Source organism: Anarrhichthys ocellatus, unplaced genomic scaffold, assembly GCF_004355925.1.
Source record: "Anarrhichthys ocellatus isolate YVR2014 unplaced genomic scaffold, GSC_Weel_1.0 scaffold22, whole genome shotgun sequence".
Classification (NCBI taxonomy): Eukaryota; Metazoa; Chordata; class Actinopteri; order Perciformes; family Anarhichadidae; genus Anarrhichthys; species Anarrhichthys ocellatus.
This window is the reverse complement of record NW_022280052.1, coordinates 3,260,791-3,285,523: the sequence shown is the minus strand read 5'-3', so window position 1 is coordinate 3,285,523 and position 24,733 is coordinate 3,260,791. Positions and strand designations below refer to the sequence as shown.

Genomic DNA, 24,733 nt, shown 5'->3' with positions numbered 1-24,733 from the left:
GATCTTTATTTGTTTACATTGTTTTGTCAACAGGAGGGACACCATGTTATTGTTTTGTAATCAATAAATGCAGCATAAAAAATAGACACAAAAAATACATACGTTAATTAATCGATTAATTAATCAACCAATCAAACACACAATATATATTATAATGTATTGTATTTTTTTCCCTGTGTAGCTACATGTAGTCTAGAAGTCCCACGAGATCATTATAAACAATATTTACAGGACAATGTCATGTTGAAGACAAACATTCTCTTACACTCTTTAATAAATCAATACTTCTATTTTAATCATCGATTCAGAAAATAACTCATTATTTGACTCAGTCATTCCCATGTGTATGTTCTATTCGGGCTCTCTATGGTGGAGATAATTGATTAATAGGCTAATTTAAATTGATATCAAGATCAATACATCACATTGTGATATTTTGAATTCAAGTAGGCTAGATGCAGACACGTGCTGTATACATACGCTATACATTTAGCGACTTCAAGTCAAATGTCGCCTACATATAAATTATAACATTTGAGTACTCTTATCTAAACCCATCAATGTGATGTTTAAATGTTATTCCTAAACATCCTTCTGATATTGCTGTAACCCCCTCCCGTGTGATTCGTCACTGGCCGGCTCTGCGCGGGAGGGTGTGTGTAGCTCAACGCCACGCTGTGGTCTTTTATTATTATTCCATCAAGAAGAGAAGTGTGCATCAAGTGGACCTGGAGGTGACAACAGATGGGTCGCAGCAGGCAGAAGCGGAGAGATCCGTGTATGACAAGACTTCAACACAACGATCAGGATGATTTCCTGTGACGATTATGGATTTAATTCGCTATCATAATTTTGAATTACTTGCGTGCGCTATTCTCATCTCGTCACTGTTCGTGATAGGTGGTAAGTGACTGCTTCTTCTCCCGTGGTTATGAGTTGAGTTCCAGTTGTTTACCATGAAAAAGTCTCGTTTGACGTGAGCTGTAGCTGTATACTCATCATACATTGATTTCAGTAGTTGATGTGTAGAAGTAGATTTTTAGGGCTTTTTGCATTTGAACACCTGCAGAATTAGACTGAGTTGTTTTTGCATCCTCTTAATTCCCCACAGGGTGTTTTCTCTCATGCCTGCAAGTAGCTCTACAACACTAATTTAATGCGTTTATTTTTCCAATACTTTCTTACAAAAGTTTCCTTAAAATGAAGTAAAGCATGTGTTCAGATTGATACCAGCTTCTGTGTTTTGAATCAGAGTTAGAATTGGCTTGCATGTTGACAGTCCATGCTCGGAATATCAATTAAGACTGTGAAAGTTGACATCTTTGCCTGTGGTAATCTTTGCACATCTTCTATGGACAAATAGAAATCTAACACAATGGCGGGCAGCGTAGTGACCCATGAGGGGGTGTGAGGATTGGGGGGGGGGGGGGTAAGTGATGGGACTATATGTCTCTGTGGCTCTACAAAACACCCAACAATAACACGTCTTCTTATCACCACTGAAACAAACAGGCAGACAGATACACCGGCAACACGCATCTGTCAGGTGCCCCACATGTGCCATTCGAGGGCCTCAGATAGCACCAAACAAAGACCCTTACAAGTGATTTGCATATGAAAAAAGCCGTACATGCCGTGGGAGGGGATGTGGGGTTGGCTGGGCTGTGTCTCAAACAGGCAACAGGCCAGGCTCTGAATCGTCTGAACTCTGCCTCAGGGGAATACTGAAGACCACTGGATTCACTAAAGAGCAAATCTTACATCAGACACCACCTGTCATGGTTTCCTAAAATATACATGGATAGTCTTTTTTTTTTTTTGTCCACGGTTATGAGAGTCTATGTTTTTGTAGACATAACATATATACTATACACTGCTGCAACATGCCTCTAATCTGGTCTGAATTTACTGGCTGATCCTTGTTGTAATGAGAGCTGATATAGGCATATGGTCAGAGCATCACCACTGATACCCGTGATCTCCATCACACCCCCGGGACAACCGGCCCATACCTCCATGTCCAAGTCTAGACATGTATAAGCTGCTCCTGGAGAAGCCCAACCGTCTGTAAAATTGATTGACCTCCACCAATGACTGAAGATTGGTGCCTGAGTTGGTGAAGATGGAGCACCAAGTGTAATTGCACTCTTTTACTTCTTTATAGTCTGCACTCAGCCTGATTGCGCTCTTGAAGCATGATTACTGTGCGTCATTATCATCTGTGAAGGATATTACTGGAATATCTCTTTTCATATCTGTGTGGCTACATGTGTGACCCCAGCGGCATAATGATGTTGACTCTTTCTTGCGCCCATCATGCAAAACACACTTTCAGACGTGATTCAGTCTGATTATCATCGAACAGAGGCAACACTTTTCCAGCTGATTTGAAGCCGCCTTTTTGTGGCATCGTGCATCTGTGGCCCCTTATGCACATTCCATAAATTACGAGGGTTGCTGTCTCTGAGCTGGTCCCATTCGTTCTGCCTGGAGTATGGCAATTGTGAGATGCCTCGTGGTAGCAATTGGTCTTTGATGCTTTATTGCATTTGTAAAAGCTGTAGGGGGCCAAGTCTCAAGGTAAGCATGATATTCGTCAGGAAGAGTGAAGCAATAAGCATTGCATCATCACAGGATTGAGGTTCTCAAGAAGTTTGTTTTTCAGGTCACAGTGAAACTGTTTAACCCTTCAGATCTTGCATGACACACTCGTGGGTACATCTTCATAACATTATGATGTGCCGCCTCACGTTGCTCAAATCAATATACTCAAGTTATCTAGAATATGTCGATCGGATGTAATAATGCAGTCATGGCCAATGACATCATGAGTTCAAATATTTTACTCAGTGTAAGTATGAAAAAACTTTGGTTAAGTGTTGGAATACCCAAAAGCAGAATTCTTATTAAATATTCTATATTATTGATGTTTAAGGTGGTTTAGGAGTTAAGGTTGTTTCCCAGAACTATTCTTAATAAAAGGCAGTTGTATTTTTGAGATTTGAGAAATTAACCAAGATTATAGAAAATACTATACAACTGCACATTCCCATAACTTCCTTAAATATACAATTTTTTACATAAATCATAAACATTTTAAGGTTTGAAATAGCAGTTTTACTATAAATCCACAGTATCAGCTATTTTATAAAGCTTATAATTAACAAACAAATGTCCATTTTTGCAAGGAAAGTGGAGTCTATATTTACAGGGAAGTTGTGAACTCTAATTTAAAGTTCGGATCTCGTGTGCGGTTCTGTTTATTTAGTGACCAAAAACAGTCTCTTTCTATTTGTTTGCATATGAAAGATGAGGTGCAGTAGAGTTCTGTCTCCGATGAGATGAGAATCCATGAAATGCAATATTATTTGTTTTTTCTTTTCTAAATGTGTGATACATTTTATGATCATGAAAAGTTCAAAATCAAATAACAAAAAAAAACCCCACTATTTTTAAGACGCACATGATTAAGTCATACACAGAGCGAGAATAACTGCTTTTCATTGTTGTTACTGGGGAGGATGAAGTGCTGATCCTCTAATTAGTATGTAGAGCATGCATTGACAGCAATGAGACCTAAACCCAGAGCAGCGTGGCCTTAATGTCCTGCTGATCAAAACACACCATTAAGTGTAAAGAAGTAAATGCTTCAAATCCTCGGTCAGATGCGGTCACCATGGAAATAGATTGAACACTGAAGCCAAACAGTGTAATTGGTTACCATGGCAGTCAGCCATGACGCCTTGAGAGGCTCTTAAATTGAAAGTCCTTGTACCGACAGCTGCTGGGTTGTTTTTATCAAAGCTAAACAGAAAGGCAACAACTGTACAAATCTAATGCTTAATAATTAGATCATTTTCACAGTAAAGTAGAAACAACCAGATGTTATAGAGTAGAGGGCATTTTTTTTATCATAAGTCACTAATGTTCTTTTAGTTGTAAGAAACTATTGTCTTGCTTCAAAACTAAATGAATCAATATGAGAAGTAGCATATTGCAATTCAAGAGGAATGACAAAGGTTTTTTTTCAGTCTAAGTACAGAGAGCAATGATATTCTGAGAGATCAATATTTCTAAATGTGATCTGTTCATAGGTGCATCTCCTGACAGGCTGCCTTCCCCAGTGGACCAGTGCGCTCCAAACCCGTGTCAAAACAGGGCAATATGCAGAATCCGCGGGGACGGCTACTCGTGCTTCTGTGTGCCGGGGTTCCAGGGCGCTCGCTGTCAGATTGACGTGAACGAGTGTGCTTCACAGCCCTGCTGGAACGGAGCCACATGCGTGGACAGAGTGGGCAGGTTCTCCTGTCTGTGTTCTCCTGGGTTCACTGGTGAGTGGAAGTAACGGTGCTAGGTCTCCTCAGAGCACCTTAAGAGTGAGACCACATCATTTCAATGCTGAATTGACAAAGGGCTTTATGAGAAGGATTCCTGGCCATTTCAGATTAATAGAGAAAACGACGGTGCTTACACGTGCAAATGTCTAACCTCTGATTTGGATGAATTTGAACAAATGTGTGAAATGTTGAATGGGGTTGAACATAGAGGTCATGTTGTTAAAGAGCTGCTAACGTGACTGTAGACTCTTGTTTTCAAAGAAGTCTGGTCAAGTGAGAGTTCAATATGATTTATGATTATTTTTAAAGTAATTTGGAGAAGTAAAGAGTAACTCTGAAAACCTCAACCAACAGCATCTAATGTGATGATTCATTCAATCTCTTACTAGGATGTAGTTTAACTTTATTCTTTTTCTGGATGTCTGGGTCTTATCTTTATTTTATATTCTTTTATTATTTATATTGATATTATTTCCAATATAAAAACAAATCTAGCCTGATAGCATTATGGCACAGGCAAAATAGATTTAGTGACTCATTTAATTGTACATTTAGGCAGTCTAAATCATGTCTTGTTATAGTTGTACTTATTCACCTTAAACTTTCGTTCTCATCTTTCTTCTACATTGCACAAAGACCATACGATTTTTCTTTTTGTGCAGGGATGCATTCAAACATATATTGCCTACAATGCACTGTTTTTAAAATTGCGAACAGCTGCAGAAAGCATTGCTGTGAGCAGTCCACTCATGATCACAGCCAGCACACATGAAAGCTTTGCTCATCTTTGGCCCCTGCCCTCAGTCTGTGTAGCAGGCTCACTCGCCCTCTGACATCTGAACTGCTTTGATGTTTACAGGGGCCATTTGCGAGGTTCAGATTGATGAGTGTCAATCACAGCCATGTCTCAATGGCGGCAGTTGCCAGGACTACGTCCGTGGCTTCTCCTGCACCTGCCGGCCCGGTTTCCAAGGACATCGATGCGAAATCAACGTTGACGAGTGCCAAGAGCATTCATGCCAAAATGGGGCTCTGTGTGTAGATGCAGAGAACGAGTAAGTGGCCCAGACAGTCGTTGGAAATAGTTTATTAAAGCAAAATTGTTCTATAAAATCATTTTAAACCTGTTCACACAGACTTGAAGAAATACGGTAAATATTCCCACTAATGTGATTATCTCAGCTACAGCTGTGACTGCTCTCACACAGCCTTCACTGGCAGACTCTGTGAGACACCACTACTACCGTGCCTCTCTGAGCCCTGCTTCAACAGCGCCATCTGTAAGGACAACCAGGGTAACTACAGCTGTGAATGCTGGCCAGGTACACGAAGCACCTTCTCACTCAGCTAACAGGGAAAAGATTGTATTTCTGAGTAACAGGGTTTTAAAGGAGAGTTTAGAGACACTGGGTAGTTGGGTAAGAGAAACAGGTGGAGGTAAGATCAAGAAGTTAGAAATGAATTTGCAAACAGAGAACGAGACAAGTGCTGCAAAGACAGACGTATACTGAAAACCGCAGTTGACACCAGTCGTTATCAAGATAACAACTGCATGAAGCTGCATACAAACTCAAATTCTGACCCTTTTTACTTAATCTATCTACTGTGTGTTGTCAATCCTACGTATCATTGCCATCAGAAACACTATCTGACTTCCTCATTCCAGGGTTTGAGGGGCGCCAGTGTGATATTGACATCAATGAGTGTGGCAGCAACCCTTGCATGCATGGAGGCCGCTGCATTGAGAGGTCGTGGCAGGTTCTGTACGGCAGCGAGCCTCTGCTTCCTGAACACTATGACCAGCAGCATGCTGCAGGCTACATCTGCAGCTGTCCTCTAGGATCGACTGGTAATCTATTCTGATTAACCAAACTGAATTCATTATGTCTTACGCAGATCTCACATTGTGTGCAGTCAGGTCAAGGGAATGAGCAGTTTCTGGTTGGAGTAACAGCAGGGTGACTGGGTAAATCAGAAATGGGAATGTTTAGCTATATACACAACTAGAAGGGTGATCTCAGTATCTCTGCCTTTAGCATGTTGCCATTTTTTTAAATAAATGAAAGATGCTATAGTCACACAACTTTATGTACGAGTTTTAATTTGAATGCTGTTTACAATTGATAATACTCCATATGATAACATTGACATATTCAGAGTATATTGTTGGTGCATTGATGCCCAGAGAAGCTTTGCATTGTTGCAGGGATGTTACATCCAATTATACTTCAGTTGCAAAAGCAGAAAATCCTGTTTTTTCTGCTTACACAAGACTTGATCGAACAATGAGGTAAGACTGTGAGCTGCTGAGAGTTGTGTTCTAAAAATTGTCTCTCTGCCAGTCGCTGTGGCACTGACTCAGTAAGGTGGCTAAATAGCATTAGTTTAATCCCCAGGATCTGGCTTTGCTGGTCTCCTGACTGGAGCTACTCAGCCCTACGTTGTTGTAGAGAAGTAGAAACAGAGCAGACCTCCACTGGAATGGCATGTACGTACACAAACCAATATGGTGCAGTTAGACAAGTTTGAGGCTATCCTGGGGGACAACGTGACGGCATGATGTGGACACACGCACCATGGATTTGGGGGATTTTGTTGCTTGGAACAGGTAACATCAGAAGACATTCCTGTATAAATAGATATTTAGCATATTACGTAATAAGTATTTAATTCCTGTGTTTTGTTATCTTTTCTTTTACCAATATAAAACTAATACACCTGTTGTTACTGTATTTTTCTACAGTATGCTGTACTCCTTATGTGCATTTGTTTAAGCTTTTAAATCTCACCATTTGTCTACTGTACACATTTTAAATGCTGATAGCAACCAACACATGACAATATTTCTGGAGACAAACAGAAACAAGCAGACAGACAACGTGGTAAAGATAAGACATGGATAAGTAATAGTTGGGTATGGCGGTAACTTGACTTGGCAAGTGTATCCAAGGCACCAAAGAAATTTGATAAAACAGGAACCATGATATACATATCATGCGTTGGCAAAATATGGAAGAAAAGGGGAGAAAACCTGGGCACATGTCCTTTGTTTTGTTTATGTAACTTGCCCCCATAATAAGTGTATGAATGTGACTTGTTTGTAGTAAACACTACTACTACTAAATCTATTGTTTACAAGACCACTGAACAAGGAATAATGACAACAATTCCCTCCTCAGTGAGCATGATTAAAAACAGGCCACGGTACATACGTTGTTTAAAGGCAGCAGTAACAGAGTTTAGGAGGGTCTGTATCTTCTCTTGCTGCAAAAACACAGGCTTGGTGTGACTTTATATTTTTCTGCTGACAGGTTCCCTCTGCCAGGAGGTGATAAACCAGTGTGATCCCATTCCCTGCCAGAATGGGGGCAGGTGTGAGAGCCATGTTGAGGGCTACGTTTGCCACTGCCTCCAACAGAGTCCTGATGGTGTCCTCTATGGAGGTGTAAACTGTGAGGCGAGGCTAGTGGGCTGTAAGGGACATGAATGCCAGAACCAAGGCTCCTGCTCTCCTTTCTTGTTGGATGGGACTCAGGGATACACCTGTTCCTGCTCACCTGGTCACACTGGACCCCTCTGTCAGACCCCCACCACCTTCTCCTTTGAACGCAGAGGCTACCTGCTGCTGCAGAGTCCCCTGGTGGACACCGTAGAGTCCTGCAACATCACCCTAAGCTTCAAGACTACTCTGCCCAAAGCGTTGTTGTTCCAGCGCAACAGCAGGGGGCTGCTGTTGCGCCTGGAGCTGGACGAAGGGCAGCTTCGTCTCTCACTGAGGAAGGACGCCTCTGTTGGGGCTGAGGCAGAAAGCCCAAACCAGTTCCTGGAGATTCCACACAATGTCACAGATGGACAATGGCATTCTGTGAAGGCTGTGCTTGGAAGTGGGATGCTCAGTCTGACACTCTTGGATGATGCTGGGAGCTGTAGGAGCCAGTGGTGCCACAAGGTGGCCCAAGTCCACAGCACCCTGGCCATCCTGGCGTCATCTCCTCAGGACACTTTCATTGGAGGAGTGCTTCAGGAGTCAAACGGCCACAGTGAGGACTCTCCACTTCCAGCATTTATTGGCTGCATGCGGGATGTGTTTGTGGACTGGCAGCTCGTGGTCCCAGAGGATTGGCTGAGCGACTCTGCTGTTAATGTGTCCCTTGGCTGCAGCCACAGGGACCGCTGCCTGGACGTGCCTTGCCAAAACAGAGGAGAGTGTGTCAACCTGTGGCAGAGCTACCAGTGCCGATGCCTGAGGCCTTATGAGGGGCAGGACTGTGAGGAGGGTATGTTCACAGCTATGAAATAATTGACTTCAACAGGTCAAATAGCAGCAACGCAGAGTAAAATAATGGGAGAATATTTAGTTTTTTTGCTAGTAGTCCCCTTAAACAAAAGAAATGTAAGCAAAAGTTTGGTACCGATAATCATCAAATGCAGAAACAGGACTTTTTGAGATAGAGATAATAGAGTTTTCATGAAAGGGTACGAGGTCATTTTCACCAAATTTCTTAAGTGGGTAATTAGATAACATCCTCAGTTGCTGTAACAGAATAAGGGGGTAGAGATGAGGCCAATCAAAAGCCACAGTGAAGGACGGAGGCATGAGATCCTCTTATCTGACGCACTGGATTAAGGATACAGGTGATTCTATTTTGGAAACACACAGAACATGCAAGGAAAGAGTAGATAGTAGAATACTGTAATCAGAAAACATCAGAATCTAAATAAGAAATAGAAAGTTGTAGTTTGAATTTGTCACTTCAGTTACTTTGAACATGCATGCTGGCCAAGCTGAAAGGATTTGTTTTCTTCATGTCAACACCGAGCCAAGTCACTTCTCTCTCATCGTTAACCTGAAACATTTCTCGTTTCATCTTATTCTTATATTTTCCCCTTTTTGCAGAACACGTGACCGCACGCTTCGGGAATGAGGACTCTCACAGTTATGCAGCGTTCACTGTCACCGATGATCTGGATGACGACTTCTCCATCTCCCTCTTCCTGCGTACACGGAGGCACCACGGACTCCTCCTGGCGCTCGCCAACAGCAGCAGCAGCCAGTACCTGCACATGTGGCTGGAGAACGGCAAGGTCACAGTTCAGCTGAATAACCTTGAGAGTCTGAAGGCACAGAGTGCAATTGATGACGGGGAAGTCCACTTTGTGAGTGTACAGGTGGTGGAGCATCGTATGTCTCTGTATGTAGACGCTCAAAAACAGGGTGTCGTGGAAGTCAGGACAGTCAATGTCCAAGCAGGACATACTGTGTATGTGGGAGGCCTGTTGGACAGTTGGACCACTTCAGTGTTTGGTGGATATTTTAAAGGCTGTATCCAGGACCTGAGGATCAACGACAGGCGGCTGCAGTTCTTTGGGTTGGACACCTCAGTGAGATCTTATCTTCGGGAGCTCATGGAAAATGTGACTGCTGGATGTACAGGGGACAATGCCTGTGGTGTGAGTTTCTTTGAACTTTGTCAACCTTGTTCTCACTCTTTAGTGTGAGCTGGTTCAGGGCGTGCAGAAATGGATTTAAAAACTTAAAATCCTGCTTAAATTGAGACCTCACTCACGACCAGGAAATCATTCCGATACAATTCATACATAGTTACATGTCATATAAAGTGCAAGGACATCAGATGTTATTTGGTAAAAGTAAGCGCCTGTGTCAATGTTTCCTCCTCAGACGAACCCTTGTCTCAACGGTGGGATGTGTTACTCCATGTGGGATGACTTCACCTGCACCTGCCCTCCCAAGACAGCAGGGCCGCGCTGTGAAGAGGTCAGGTGGTGCGAGCTGTCACCCTGCCCCACAGACTCAGAGTGCAGGATGCTGAACCGGGGATATGAATGTAAGTGGTGTCTACAATTTCAGCAGTTTTAAGCAGGAGTGTTTTAAACGTCCACGTTGTTTGAGAAAAAATGAAGATCTTGTAAGTTATTTTAATGATTTATTATCTCAAAATAATGAGAAACTTTCTCATCATTTTGAGACACTAAGTCATTATTTTGATATAGTTCCTTATTATAACGACTTAATGGACTTCCATAGTAGTAAAGTGTGTTGCCTTGTTCTACTTTACATCATTTCTTAGTTACATAAAAGCTCTTAAACCCAGACACAAAGTTGTTTACCTTTTAGACTTACATTAAATTTAGGCTATGTTACCTAATATTTGACCTTGTTTGTGGAATCGGTCATTGTTGACTTAATTGGCCACTATGTAACCGAATGACACAACATGCTTGATTATATAGGCCTATTGGCCTCAATCTGCCCACACAGTATATTCTATGTGCTCCGTAAAGCATGATTGGCCTTAGGCCAGCTTATCCTTATTTTTCTTGGGATTAGTGATGATTTGCATGGGTTGCCTCTCGTGAACCACACATGTACAGTGATTAACTCGAGGATACCTGCTTGTTACGGATATTTCGGACAGATGACCCCATCTTGTTGCCTAAATGGATTGCAGTGTTATAAAACAGCTCAATGGCATGCTGTAAGAACACCTAATGTTTCTTTACATCACAAATCTGTGCTCTTGCCTAATGCCTTTGTTGTATCGTCATGCATAAAGCCTAATCTAAACAAGACACCAAGCGACAAAAGAGTTTAAATGGTGCGTGCAAATGTGTAAATAAATATACACAACATATATTCTCTCTAATCTCCTAGGCTACTCCAATGCAACCTTCCTGAATGACAGCACTTTGTTGTCCTACCGGGGAAACGGTCACATATCCCGCAACCTAACTAACCTCTCCCTAAACCTACGCACGCGAAAGCGCAACACAGCTATTCTCCACGCAGAGAAGGGCTCAACGTTCATTACACTCTCCGTCCAGGGCGGTTTCCTCTTCATGGAGCTGCAGAGTCCCACCGAAGAGGAGGAGGAGGGAGAGCAGGGTGTGTCTACGGTCAGCCTCAGCAGCAGGACGAGTGTTAGTGACGGTGAGTGGCACAGCATCCACCTGTTCATGGCAGCGCCATGGGCACAAACCTCCCGCTGGACTCTGGTGCTGGATGAAGGAATAGAGTACGCCAGCACTTCCAGGAGCCAAGGAGGCAACCTGAACTTCCTCAGGCAGGGGGTGGACATCTTCTTAGGGGGCCTGGCCCCTGACGCTGGGTGGTCCCTCGTCGGGTGCCTGGGCACAGTAGAGCTAGGTGGCATTGCCCTGCCTTACTTTGGCTCCTCCGATGTGAACCTCCCACGCCTGCAGGAGGAGCAGTTCATCCCGACATCACAGCAACCACCGCTCCTCGGCTGCAGCGGGGGCCCCGTGTGCGAGCCCAACCCCTGCCTGAACGGAGGGGAGTGCCAGGACCTCTTCAACACCTACAACTGCAGCTGTGCCGAAGGCTGGGCCGGGAGACGCTGCGGCTTCTTCAGCGACACCTGCGCTTCCAATCCCTGCGCTCACGGCAACTGCAGCGTGAACGGGCTGACCTACGAGTGCACCTGTGAGTCCGGCTACGCAGGTGACAACTGTGATGAGGAGGTGGATATATGTGAGAATCACCTGTGTGCCCATGGAGGCACCTGTCTGCATGGGCCAGACAGGTACGCCTGCCTCTGCCATGAGAACTACACTGGACCCCTTTGCAGGTGAGTTCAGAATAGAACTAGTATAATAGAATAAAACAGCGTAGTCACAGGCTTGTGTGAAACATTGACAGATAAATATTGTATGCTCTGAAGAAAACTTTTCTCTTCTATTAACAGTTTTGGGAGCTTAGTTACTAAACACAAAATACACAAATAAATGCTCCAATTTGCACAAACAAGGGACCGCACTACAACACAAATAAAGTCCTTCAATGTAAATGTCTCCACATCGCTGCCTCTGTTCAGCATTTCAACCACGCCTGCTGCGAGCGTCTCAGATGTTGCATTGCTATTCTAGTGTCAGGCAGAAAAGGCCTCAGTCTGCTGTGGTGTCTCACTACACACACCCCCTGTCATCTACCGTTTGCCTCGGAGAACCAGCAGGGGAACGCCTCCGAGCATTTATCCTGTAAACACACAGCCTCTTGCATTTGGCCTCTTTTGCACAAGGAAAACCTTTTGCAAGTGTCTCGCTAAGACAAGCTGCACATCACCTTTTACTGGGAACATCTACGCTGTAAAGTTTTCATCAAAATGACTTCTTTTTTTGTTTGTGTCTCTTGTTTGTGTCTCTTTCTACCCCCTTTCCCTGTCTTTTTTTCTGTTTCTCTCCAGTGAACGCATTGAAGAAATTCCGTGGTACATTGTTGTCAAAAAAAAGTAAGCTTTTTTTTTTTTTCTTCTTTCTTTCCTATTTCTCAGGTGTTAGCTATTTGTTTCCTGTTAGATATTCATCTCTCAAATGTCATGTACGATGTCGCCTGTTTTTTTGTTCGGCTGTGTGCAACAAAATGCCAAGCAAAGCTAATATTAACACTGCCTGTGACATCGTTTTGTCTTTAAATGAGATACCGACTGTTTCAAATGAGTGACAGCTGTAGTTCAAAATGATTCCTCCAAAAATAAAACTTCACCTCCAAAAATTGTACGCTTTCCAAAGTAACAAATACAGTATTTTGTAACCATTGATGGATGAATTGACAACAGATAAATAACATTTTGGAACAGAACAGCTGTGCTTCGGGCACAACACAAGGTTAAAGAGGCCAAAGATAAACGATTGGCTTTTTCATTCCCGTACATTTGATTTGACCTCCTGCTGGTGAATAGTGGCCGGAGGACTTTCATGTTATTAACCCGGTCCTCTCCTAAGCTTGTTTGTCTCCCCTGTGGGGAGCAGCAGGAAGCTGAACAATACAGCTCCTGCTTGGCTGATCCTTCTCCTTCCGGCAGACGTAAAAAACGTCAAACTCTGCTGAACATGACCTGCTGAACGCCTCAATACCTGTGGTACTAACGAACAACACATGTATTAACCCTCTTACATGTCTGCCTGTCTCCTGTAACCAGACGGCCTAAGCTGCCTGTTTCTGTGTGCGGCGATGACATCAGAAACTACACCTGCTTCAATGGAGGCAACTGCACTGACAGAGAGCTGTACTGTGACTGTCAACCTGGCTTCATTGGACACCGGTAGGAAAGAAAACAATATTAATATTACTAAATGAAAGGCCTACCTGTACATAAGTAAAATACCTCCAGAGCAGCCTGAGATACTGAGATAGGGGGGTAGTTCTCCCAGCAGAGCTCGGATTCTTTGAGAGCTCCCTCAAAGAGCAGAGCCCTTTCTTCTTCAGAACTTACTGTATGACTATTTGCTGTAAGCGTTAACTTCCTTCACATGAGTGTCCCTGACTGCATTGTGACTCTGTGTTGTTAGGTGTGAGCAGGAGGTGGACGAGTGCAGGTCCAACCCCTGTCTGAATGGAGGCTACTGCCGCAACCTCATCAACCAGTTTGTGTGCGTGTGCGACATGAGCTTCGCTGGAATCACGTGTCAGACGGACGTAAGCGACATTTACTTTTACGTGGCGGTGCTGCTGTGGCAGAACCTCTTCCAGCTGCTCTCTTACCTCATCCTCAGGCTGGACGACGAGCCGGAGGTGGACTGGGGAGGCAATGACTGAATGTGTGTGTGTGTGCAGGCGCGTGTATCTCTGCACTTCTCTTTGGGACTGAGAAAAGTGGGTGCAGAATAGGGTTTGCAAGTTCGTCAGTGAATGTGTACGGGTGATTGATTGATCATAAAAGATGAGAATGACCAGTGGTTTCCAATACAAAGCACGAGGGATCAGCAGGTATTTTATGAGAGCACGCTGCAAACATTCGAGTTTTCTCTAGTTCGACGAGCTTATTGGTACCACAGAGCTGTTTCTGTGCCTTAAAATGATACTTTAGTCATCAGAAGCACCTTCTTCAGTATAGTAATTTACTATATTACTCAATTTATTTGACTTATTTAAGTAGCTATAGAACACAGATGCAATAATTTCTCGCGAAACCAACACCCACAAATTACACATTAGGGTTGTAACTAATCATGTTCATTATCAATTCATTTGTTTATTATTGTCTTGATTATTTGACTTATCGCTTAAAAACTAAAGTACTACACTCAAACAGCTTGTTTTGACCGGCCAAAAGTCCAAAACTTAAATAAAGACTTCAATTTGAAACGATATGAAATCAGAGAATTGCATCTTAACTCACTTCAAAGTTTAATCTTATTAATTAATTAATTAATTATTAAACTTGTTGGCAGTTAATTGACTAATAAATAATCAAATAAACAGTGCAATATCGTTACTGTGGTCTAAAGGGTAGGATAGTCGACATTCAAAAAATCACTTTCTGAAGCAGCGAAGAACATTATAGAATATGTTTTATTTATAATGTTTCTCATTGAAGATATCCTGTCACTCTTGTCTGAACTGGATTTTGGGTGCTCCACACGGATGGATGTGTGAACTATCAAAAGCAGTGTTGTAGTTACAAAAGCACCTCGCGGGGCTAGAAGACGACAAGATGTCTAACTTTGTTCTTGATGTGCATTCAGAGCGCCGTGGTGACTGACTGACTGCTGTGTGTTGTTTTGTACCCAAAGAAGAAGTTTCCGTCTCTAAACCTTCCTGACTGAGGCAAAGATATTTAAAGCCTAAAATTCTCTGCGGCTCTGCTTAAACGGTACTTATCAACATTCACCATGCTGTTGTGGTCAACATTTCATAACACTATAAATCAATCTCTGTTCCCCAAGGACTTGATTGTGTCTTTTAGTCTCATTGTGCTGACATCATGCTGGATGATCCATGTTTGACGGTAACTTGTTGTTTGTCTGTCTTTCCTTCATCATGTTCTGTCCTCATGTCTTGTCTCGGTTTAAATCCAGTCTCTGTCTTTGTTGTTGTCAAATTAAAAAAACAATCGTATCAGCCTTTGTCTGTCTTCTGTCCTCTTTTCATCTTGTTCAACTATTTTTCCTCTTTCATCGCCACATGTTTTGCTTTAATTTCCAATTTCTTCCCTCCATTTTCTCCTCTATCCAACTAACCCCAGTTGAAGGTTAACTGCTGTACAAATCCTTTCATTGATTTCCTAACTGTGTGTCGGTGTGTGTTTGTGAGTAACGGAGCGGAGGCCGAAGTCAGGTGGCTACCCTGATGCCAAACATAGACACTTGATCTCTCGTAACGAGATGTAGTGTGAGTAGATCCCAGAATAGATCCCAGGATCAAAGACGCACAGTGCTGCATTGTGCTGCTGGTGTGAGGTTATTTGTCAGTGTTTGGGGTGCGCAGGCAGTATAGGGAAGGCTTTCCTACCGTTGAACATGACAGTTCCCCTGAGCAAAAACCAAGAATACATTCAGAGCATTAACATGGCAGCAAACAGCTATTAGCTTTGTAAAGATATAATAAAACTAATGTCAACCTGAGCAAAGAATGAAGTTGCTCTTCCTCTATGTGTGTTGCTTTTTTATGATCCTTGCTTTGCTAACATAGCCGTGCGTGCTTTTAGTGCATGTTAGTGACCAGCTGGTTAGCTCACGGCCGCCGCTCTACACTGTTGTCATATGGCGGTTAGAGCTGATAGCGCCGTCCCGTCTGACAGCTTGGTCGTGGAAGCGTAGCACCCACCCTCCGGTTCCCCCTCAGGTAAACACTTTTCCTGCTCTGTCAGCACTCCCGCCACCGTTTGCTGTGAGCCGCCGGCTCGCCTTCGCCATGTTGAGAGCAGTTGAGAAGCAACCAAAATACTCCCAATCTGGTATCTTGCACCTTTAAAGGATAGGTTCACAATAAACAAAAAAATCCCCAAAAAACACAAGATGGAAGAGAGGATGCAGGTTTATGAGAGAGGAGTGCAACCGCATACCGACTACATGGTCAAAAGAAACATGGCTCCCATTCACCTACTGATGCTGAGGTCGGGCCGTCGTGCAGGTCAATCAACTTCTTCCACATCAAATTCTGGAAGCTATTTCTTTATTAAAGGATAGGTTTCCCATTTTTCAAACAATAGACAGGTGCCTATATGAACATTTAAACATGTTTTGCTTGCTGTAATCATTCTTCCTGTTCATACTGTCTACATTAGGAAGGATTAGGCCACAAGTGGAACGATTAAAGCAAAAAACAGTTTTGATGTTTGTATGGGCACCTGACAATTGTTTAAAAAGGGGAAACCTATATCCTTTTGTGAAGAAATAGTTTTCAGAATTTGATCTGGAAGAAGTTGACTGGCCTTCACAACGCCCTGACCTCAGCCTTCAGTGTGTGAATGGCAGCAAGCCATGTTCCTTTTGACCATGAGGTCAGTGTGCAGTTGCACTCCTCTCTCGTAAACTTGCGTCCTCTCTTCCGTCCCGTATTTTTGTACGATTATTTTAGTATTTTCCGTCTGTGTGTATGTATGCGTGTGAGGTAGCCCTTATGGTGAGGAAAGAGAGGGAGGAAATGGGAAGCAGTTTTTCAGTGTCGGCACTGATATGGCCATCCTTTGAGAGAAGCAGAGAGGGAGAAATGTGCTTCGCCAGCGAAAAACAGCAGCATCTGGCGCTGAAGTGCAGTTTCAGCAGAGAGCTGGTGGCATTCACAGAAGTTTGGTCTGCTTCACAGAAACGTATGAGAGCAGCTTATCTGGCAGGCACCTACACACACACCTACACACACACACACACACACACACACACACACACACACGGAGCAGGTTGATAGTGCTGACAGCAAGGAAGCACTGCTGCCGTCTCTCTGTGTGTGTAGCTGCTCTGCCGAGGCTTCAGGGTGGCCTTACCTTGTACCTTAGAGACTGGTTAGTTAGACATTTCCGTGTCTGTGTGTGTGGCAGTCGGTGACTGATGGCGGGTCCTGGCTTCAGGCTGCTCCGGCTCGCTTGTGTCACACTCACTCTGACAGCTCTGCTGCAGTGACAGGTAAGCACTTTCCAGGAGTCAACAAAGCCTGTAGCAAGGGAAAGAAAGTGTAATGTCTACAGCGTCGAGCGTGAGTGTATAAGTTATTTTTTGCCTCAGGATATGGATGGTTGTATTTTTATAAGAATTACGTTTCCATGTTGATTGCTCAGTGTAAAGTTTGCTGACTTCTGAGATTCCTATTTTCATAGTCTCGTGTGACCTAACGAGCTCAGTAAGAGGCTCTAGTTATGAAGATGTTGTCAGCCGCAATGTGAAGTGTAATGGAGTGATACTTACAGCTGTCGGTAACCTTGTAGCTGCCACTCGGAGTGTCACGACTATCACACCAACCAGAACGACTGACGTAAGTGCATCTGCCGCTGGTTAATGAACGTCACCAATCATTCACTGGCTGCACTGGAAGCTTGATTCGGAAGGGTTTGACTTGCGAGGTCAGAAATCTGTGTTTGCATGCAGGGTAGTATGAGCTATTTTTGGGTGTGTGAGTGAGTTTCTGGTGGTGTTCATGCTAATGGGATCATCAGGCAGCATCTTGCCTCTGTGTGTGTGTGTGTGTGTGTGTGTGATCCACAGACGGAGCGTGCTCCATACAGCTTGCGGGTGGCTGCCGTGCTGGCACCGTGTCTGGTTTGCCTGGCGATAGTGGTGATGCTGGGGCTGGCGCTGGCCGTTGCCAAAATGCGAGAGAGGCGGCAGACGGAGGGAGGTTTCAGTCCGCGGCAACTCGAGGCTCCTGGTGGTCTCAACCCACCTGCTGAGCTGGGAAACACATCCATCAGCACTTTGGCAGCTCGCGTGGAGCGCCTGGTGTAGTGTAAAGCAGTGAGGAGAGGAGAAGTGTGTGTGAGGGTGTGTGTGTGTGTGTAAGAGTGAGAGAGAGACAGAAATAAACAATGTATCATGTGAATGAGGTTCTTTAAAACAAAACATTTGCCTCTTTCCCTCCAGTTGACCGCTGAGGGTTTGACCTCTGACCTCTTACTGTCCATCAGTCTGGCGTCTGTCGTCCTGCTGCTGGTTCTCATCCTCACCTCCGTCAGCCTGGTGGTGGCGCTAAATCGCCGTGCCACCCACGGAACCTACAGTCCCAGCCGGCAGGAGAAGGAGGGATCCCGGGTGGAGATGTGGAGCATCACCCAGCCGCCGCCTATGGAGAGACTCATATGAGCTGCAGGCGGGGGCTGTGTTTACATGCAGGGTGGTAATGAAGGAGCTGATGCTAGAAATACAGCCTGCATGTAAACATGGTCTTCCCCCTCACAGTACCTCCATTTTAAATTACTGCCATCTTTCTTCACAGGCTGGAAGACTGTCTGAGATTTCGTGACACTATTTCTGTGTAATCGTATATATATCCCAGTGCTGCATCCATCTTCCTGTGATGTTCTGCACCTGGCTTCACCACCCAGGAGTACATCCATCAAAATGCAGAAAGATTTTTAGCTCAGAACGTATCGGGTCTGCCACAGGTTGTGTCTGATCCATATTTTTTAGGATTGATGGACCGGTGAGCACTGAAAAGGAAAATCGTGGCAGAATTTGAGACACACAAGAACATTGTGTTAAAGCGTCATCTAGAAACGGGCAGAATGAGTCAGAACGTGCTTCGTTTAAAGGAGAAGGCTGGTGGTATCCTATGTTTTTCTTATTGTCACGGAGTGATCGAAAGCAATGATTGGTTAGTCTGTCGTTCAAAAAACAACAAAGGTATTTTAAAACTGAAGAGTGAAAAAGGCTCAGTAATTCTCTTCGATATTTGGAAACTGTAGTTTTTAAGCAAACATTACTCAAACAGAAGTTTGAACTGTTCATTTATAGGAGACTATTTTCAGCAGAGGATTAATACACATTTGGTGCTCAAGTGAGTATTTACTTCAACAGGACAGTGTTTGTGTGATTGGCTCAAGATGAACTACAGTGCCCTGAATCATAGTGAAGGAACACGTGGAACCATAATGGAGCTCTATGGCTCGGAGGTAAAAGGCTAAACTTGTTAGTAAAATCAACTCGGTGTTTGTATTGGTCTTTTCATGGGATTTGTTTACAGTAAGAAAAATATAGAATATCACGAGACCTATACTTAAAATTCATGAACGTAACCGTGTGTATTTACTGCTGGAGAACACCTTTCTAGCTCTAGCTCTTGTTGCCAGTTTTGATTTATTTTCAGTGAACATTTCCACTTGACTTTCCAAACTGTACCGACAGAATAATATACTTCAAGTCAGGTTTCAGGATAAGTTGCACTAGTCGAGAATTGTTTCTTCTAGGCCGACTTGTATGTTGTTAGGAACAAGAACCGTCTTGACTGCAGTGTAATTATAAGTGTATATACCATAATTATAATTTTGTTTATAACTGAGAATTTCATTTCTACCTTTAATTGATGGAAACTGTACATAGAAGTTGTGCTAGTTAAAGTTAATTTATCGTATGTGGACAAGTGATCATAGGTCTATTTAGAAACCGTGCGGTGTTAGAGAGGATTAGCATGTTTGCTTTCGTGTTTGCCAAATCAATAAGCCAATGCAATGATATTAATTATCTCGCACACAATAACAATAACACTGCACTATTAAATAAACCAGCACTCTGTGTGAATACGCAATACAGCAGCCTGACTATAAAATGTGTTGTTTCTTTCCACATACTCTGCTTCTATCTGTTAATAGACAGACTCATTTTGGTATAAAAACAACGAGATGTATAAGCATTAAACACTATCATTTATTTTCAGTTCACAGTGCATACATTGTGTGCAGTTGTACCAAGTTACTCATCAACAGCACATTAGATTGATCTCAGTTGTTTAAGACAGTTGTTTTCTCTGCAATGAGAACATGCAAGTGAGCACAGAATCAAAGAAATCAGTAAATGCAATACCGAAGAGTTAATCATCATGACGACACCCAAAAAGACTGAAATAAAGTCGCATACTGTAATTCGTCCAAAGTGGTCACTATACTGGAGATGTGTTGTTTTTTTGTCTTAAATGTGGAGCGAGGGGCAAGTAATGATATCTTTGTAAAGTCCATAGTACCTCTGTAAACACTGCTACATAATCACCGCCAACTCACTCCAAATTTGTAATTTCAGGACATTTATACTTTATATTCATAAATTACTTCACACTGTATTTGTTTGCAGTTATCTTCAGTTATCACAAGTCATTTCTTTGTTACTAAGTTACTCAGTATTTCTTCCCACAAAGCTCTTCAGTTAGATTGACAGTAGCCAAAGTAGAAACACATGAAATGCAAGGCAGATGACACGAACTCCACAATACCCAATGCAAGGCAGGATGAGTGTGTGGTGCCAGACCCAAACTTATTTCCATCATTCTCGATTTGACGGAAGCGCTAAATACTGAAATAATAATTAATACCAACAGAATAAAAAAATCATAGCATTCAACACATAACATGCAGATACAACAATACACATTGTACCGCGTACAAGCAAGTGTCATTCTCTGCTTATTTTGATTAGAAGGTTTCAAATGCTTCTGAACATGAACGGCTACGTCAGACATTTGTTAATGTTCTCTCTATTTCTTCTTCCAAAAATAAAATCTAAAACATTCAAATATTAGGTGTCTTTTATTTCATTTTTTAAACATAGAGCACCAATCATATATTATCCATGGAAAATAAACTCAAGCCAGCAAAAATACACATCTATTCAGTTGAAAATAATTGTTTTCATCAATATGAACTCGACTAGAGAGACTCCTCCGAGAAACGTCTTTCAAAACAAAAACAAGCTCAGAATGAGTGTTTAAAGAAAAGAGAGAAAAGAGAGAAAAGAAATAGAAGCACATGAACAATACAATGAATCACCTCATAGTACAATCAAAGAAAGAACCTAACTGACAAAAAGTCAAATAACCCAGAGAAATTCAAAGAGGTTCTATTAAATACAGGCAGGAAGATTCCCACCGACCAAAGCAAAGCACTGAGTAACTCCAGCTGGACTGCAGCCGAAACACAAAAACAGAACCGCTATAAAAACAATGCTAGGACCCAAGTTCTCTTCAGGTCAGTGTTTAAGGACCAAACCCGGTCTGTTTATATTCATAAATAGCATAACGATCAATGTTCTCACTGTGATTTACGGTGGTGTGAAAGCTTTGCATACACCTCCCTTCTATAATACTGCACCTTCTTCTGATTCTACTGGGTGATACTCTTCCTGTTTAAGGCACACTACACACACCGTTCTGTCAGGGACACACCTCCGCTCACACACAGTTTAATAGACGCTCATGTTTGTTCATTCAGGGACACATGAAGCTCACTCTAACTAGAAACTAGATCGATTGTGATTATTCTTCAAGTAGAATCGTGCATAATCATGTAATTACTGTTAAATAAAAGTGACCTTTCTTTTGAAAATGTTTTAAATATTTGCATAGTAAATAAGTTTTAAAGTCTCTACAATGAATAAGGCCAGAGCAGAGACTCTTCTGGAGTCGTTTTTTTCTTCTTTTTGGAGTTACTAGGACTGGTTCTGGTTCCTGGGCTTTTAGAAGCACGCCAAAGACTTTATGAGCAAATCGTTAACGCAGAGCAGCACTCAAAAAAAAGTGGAGAAATAGCTGCTATTAAACTGCCACAGCGACTGGCGTCTGGCATAAATCATAAGAACAACGAACCATAAATGTAATAATCCCAACACTAGCACAGGAAAAGCTTTCTTCTTTTCTCCGGGTTTGTGGCAACGCAGAGAACGATGGGAACCCCCGACCTCTGGACGCTGCCTTTCTCTCCACAGGAGAGTCCGTCACAGAAATACTTCAGTCTCTGTGCGCTTTACATCCACGTCGCTACTCTCCGAGGAGAAACGTATTGCTTCATTACAGTACAATCATCAACCACTGCATTGCATTACAGTGTGTGACTCTAACCTAGAAGGACAGAGATTTGCATTTCCTCCCGTGAGCAAAGCAAAAGGAGACAGACAGCCAAGGAGAGCTGCGTGATAAGTCTGGTGATATTGTATATTATTCTGACGTATTCATCCTATACAATAAGAAAACATAGAATATCACCAGCCTCATCTTTTAAAGTCTAAAATCTGAACCACATGAGCTCTGCAACAACTGGCAACTGTTCTAAAGATTGAGAGTGAAAGTCAGATGTGCTGAAAGTGCTATTACACAAGTAGAGACAACATGAGGAGGAAGAGTGGTGGTGATGATGATGATGATGATGGTGGAGAAAGAGAAAGAAAAGGACATGGGGCCTTGACACGGGCATTTTCAGATCGAACGCTGTTTTGACTTTGTTTGCTTCTCTTCAGAGACGGAAGCGTTCTGAAGAATACACAGAGAGCCAGAGAGAGGAGTCTACATGCACATCTCATTATCTGGAATGCTAATTTAAAAACAGCAGCTTAAAGCACATCATATAAATATTAACTATTCTATTAATCCAGAGAAGAGCTGTGCTGTTTACGTACTACTAAGTGTTGTATTTATGATCTGAGAGCATCAGAGACTCTGATTACAAAGTACCTGTACGGCATCACTATCTATAGAGTAAGACACCAGAGTATCCAGAACAAATCACCTGTCCATTTAAGGCACGGTGATAAAAACACAAACACCAGTATCACACAGTGGATGATTAGTTTCCAGAGTGGACTTTGCGCCTGGAACATCCCGTCTCACCTTGTTGTTTTTTTTTGCTCAAAGGATTCTAGTACCAGGTGGTCAAGAATGTGTTCATCTACAAGTGCAAATGTAACCTGATCACGTGTAATGTTTGGAACGCTGAGTAGAAGACATCATGATGTGTTGGAGACATCATCCCTTCTTCATCCTCACAAGTACCGTTTCTTAAATCTTGAAAGTCAAGATGGTTGGCTTCTTATACTTTATCCAAAATGTAATTTATGGGTCTCGTGGCTTTTTGTCTGGTAGAACATTGAGAAGCTGTTACAAGATGAAAATATACAACACATGAAAATACATGTTGTCCATGAATTTAGATGATTACAGACAGAAACACTTTGTTTTATCAGTAAAAAGACTGCACAAATCTCCTTCTTATCAAGTCTCTGTTGATGAAGTTGTACATTCTTAAAACAAGTGAAAAATCTTGCTGTGTTTCAAAAACACAAAACAATCTCAACATTCTGGACTCAGTTTGTGTTCTTGAAGCGCTGCTCTTCCGATTCACAAGAGAATACAGTTGTTTAAAGAAAGTACAACTATATAAAACACCACGTTGTTGTCACTTCATCAGTGTTCAGTTCACTCAGGAGAAGTACCGAACTGACATTCGATGTTTGAACTTGTTTTTTAACTCACATCATGTGGTTTCTTTTTATGAAGTAGAGTTCACATTTATTGGAAACGGGTTAAAGTATTCTCACAACACTTGCAGGTTTTTTCACTTGTTTTAAGAAAATAATGTTTTTGGGGAATTTAAAGATGGAGAGTTGTGCAGGGGACCAATTTCTCTCTTCCTGTTCCCTGCTCTTCAGGCTGTGACTCTGTTTGTTTCTGCCTGTTTGACATCAAATCTGTTCATAATGTTTCCTGATAGCAGAGCGCTGGGATCACAAAGACCCTGTTCTCTGAACGTGTAGCTAGTTGTAATAGAGGAATTACAGTGAATAGATTTCAGTGGAACCTATGGCATTTTACAGACACCGAGTCTGTGACGTCCCTATGACTCGTCTGTGGCTTTGCTCTGGACCGGCTGGTGACTGTTGTTGCAGTGAACCTGGGAGAGCTGCAGGCTGGTGTGGAGCCCTGAGCCGAGGCAACACATGGAGTCAATCTCCTCGAGGAGGCCTCGATCCTGCACCACAGCCGCCCCCGAACCTTTACCCTGACCCAGGCACAGGCCGATCCCCGGGAGCCCCTCCTTGGACACCTCGGGGCCGGGCCTCGACGGGCTCCCCCGACCCTCCTGCTGGGCCTTGCTGCTTTGCCTCTGGAGGGCCTTTTCCTGGTAGTGCCTCACGGTTTCCTTGGACAGCACCTTCCTCCTCAGGATGCCGGTGTAGGCAGTCTGGTTCTGGGCTTCAGGAAGCTCCATGTTGCCTTGTGGGTCCGAGATGGTCCGAGGCCGGCCCGTCGGTTCAAGAGAATAGTTTGGGTGAGAAACGGGTGCTGGAGAACTGTAGGTGTAACAGAGAGTGGGAGACGGCGACGTAGGTGTAACTCTATGGGACGCTGAGGGCGAGTAGGAGAAGCGGTCTTTTGGTCGTCGCCCTACAGGTAGAGGGTCATAGTTGAGCTGATGAGGGTATGACCTGGAGATGTCAGCCTCCTGGGCCGGGGGTGTATTCGTGATGATGGGCACTGCGGAAGCTGTCGCAGGTCTCTTTGTCACCTTCAGGCTGCTCTTGTTGGGCTGTCTGCGTGGGGACGGGGGGAGGTGTTTTCCGTGTACCGCAGTGTCATCCTGGCCCATATTCCAGCCGCCATGATCCCTGCCACCATCACAGCCACTCTCATCGGCAGGTTTAGATGCGCTGGGAGGTGCGGGCTTGCTCTGGAA

At 43.2% G+C, this 24,733-nt stretch overlaps 2 protein-coding genes across 7 annotated transcripts in view; one reads left to right on the top strand and one right to left on the bottom strand.

The window, feature by feature from the left end:
- The first annotated feature begins 711 nt into the window (after positions 1-711).
- Positions 712-21,174, top strand: crb1 (crumbs cell polarity complex component 1). Of its 5 annotated transcripts, XM_031859549.1 has the most exons (14): positions 712-903; positions 4,095-4,331; positions 5,197-5,392; positions 5,520-5,659; positions 6,004-6,186; positions 7,649-8,614; positions 9,235-9,788; positions 10,018-10,183; positions 11,011-11,944; positions 12,560-12,604; positions 13,295-13,417; positions 13,665-13,791; positions 17,793-18,056; positions 18,168-18,230. In XM_031859549.1, the coding sequence occupies exons 1-13, from the start codon at positions 828-830 to the stop codon at positions 18,030-18,032; spliced, it is 3,987 nt and encodes a 1,328-aa protein (XP_031715409.1). In that variant the 5' UTR covers positions 712-827; the 3' UTR covers positions 18,033-18,056; positions 18,168-18,230. The 5 variants fall into 5 exon arrangements, with proteins under 5 accessions (XP_031715409.1, XP_031715411.1, XP_031715410.1 ...); XM_031859551.1 differs by lacking the exon at positions 17,793-18,056 and having other exon boundaries at positions 18,212-21,174; XM_031859550.1 differs by lacking the exon at positions 17,793-18,056 and having other exon boundaries at positions 18,168-21,174.
- The window catches only part of dennd1b (DENN/MADD domain containing 1B), a 101,447-nt gene continuing 96,640 nt past the window's right edge, over positions 19,927-24,733 (bottom strand). For both annotated transcript variants that reach the window (XM_031859554.1, XM_031859556.1), the window contains one exon: positions 19,927-24,727. In XM_031859554.1, the coding sequence (XP_031715414.1) occupies positions 23,894-24,727 (834 nt within the window). In that variant the 3' untranslated portion in view covers positions 19,927-23,893. The remainder of the gene's footprint in view (positions 24,728-24,733) is intronic.

Coding starts and splice junctions, on each gene's coding strand:
- crb1 (XM_031859549.1), top strand. CDS start 828: ATGGATTTAATTCGCTATCATAATTTTGAATTACTTGCGTGCGCTATT. Junction 8,615..9,234: donor GGGGCAGGACTGTGAGGAGG/GTATGTTCACAG, acceptor CCCTTTTTGCAG/AACACGTGACCGCACGCTTC. Junction 13,418..13,664: donor CCTGGCTTCATTGGACACCG/GTAGGAAAGAAA, acceptor CTGTGTTGTTAG/GTGTGAGCAGGAGGTGGACG.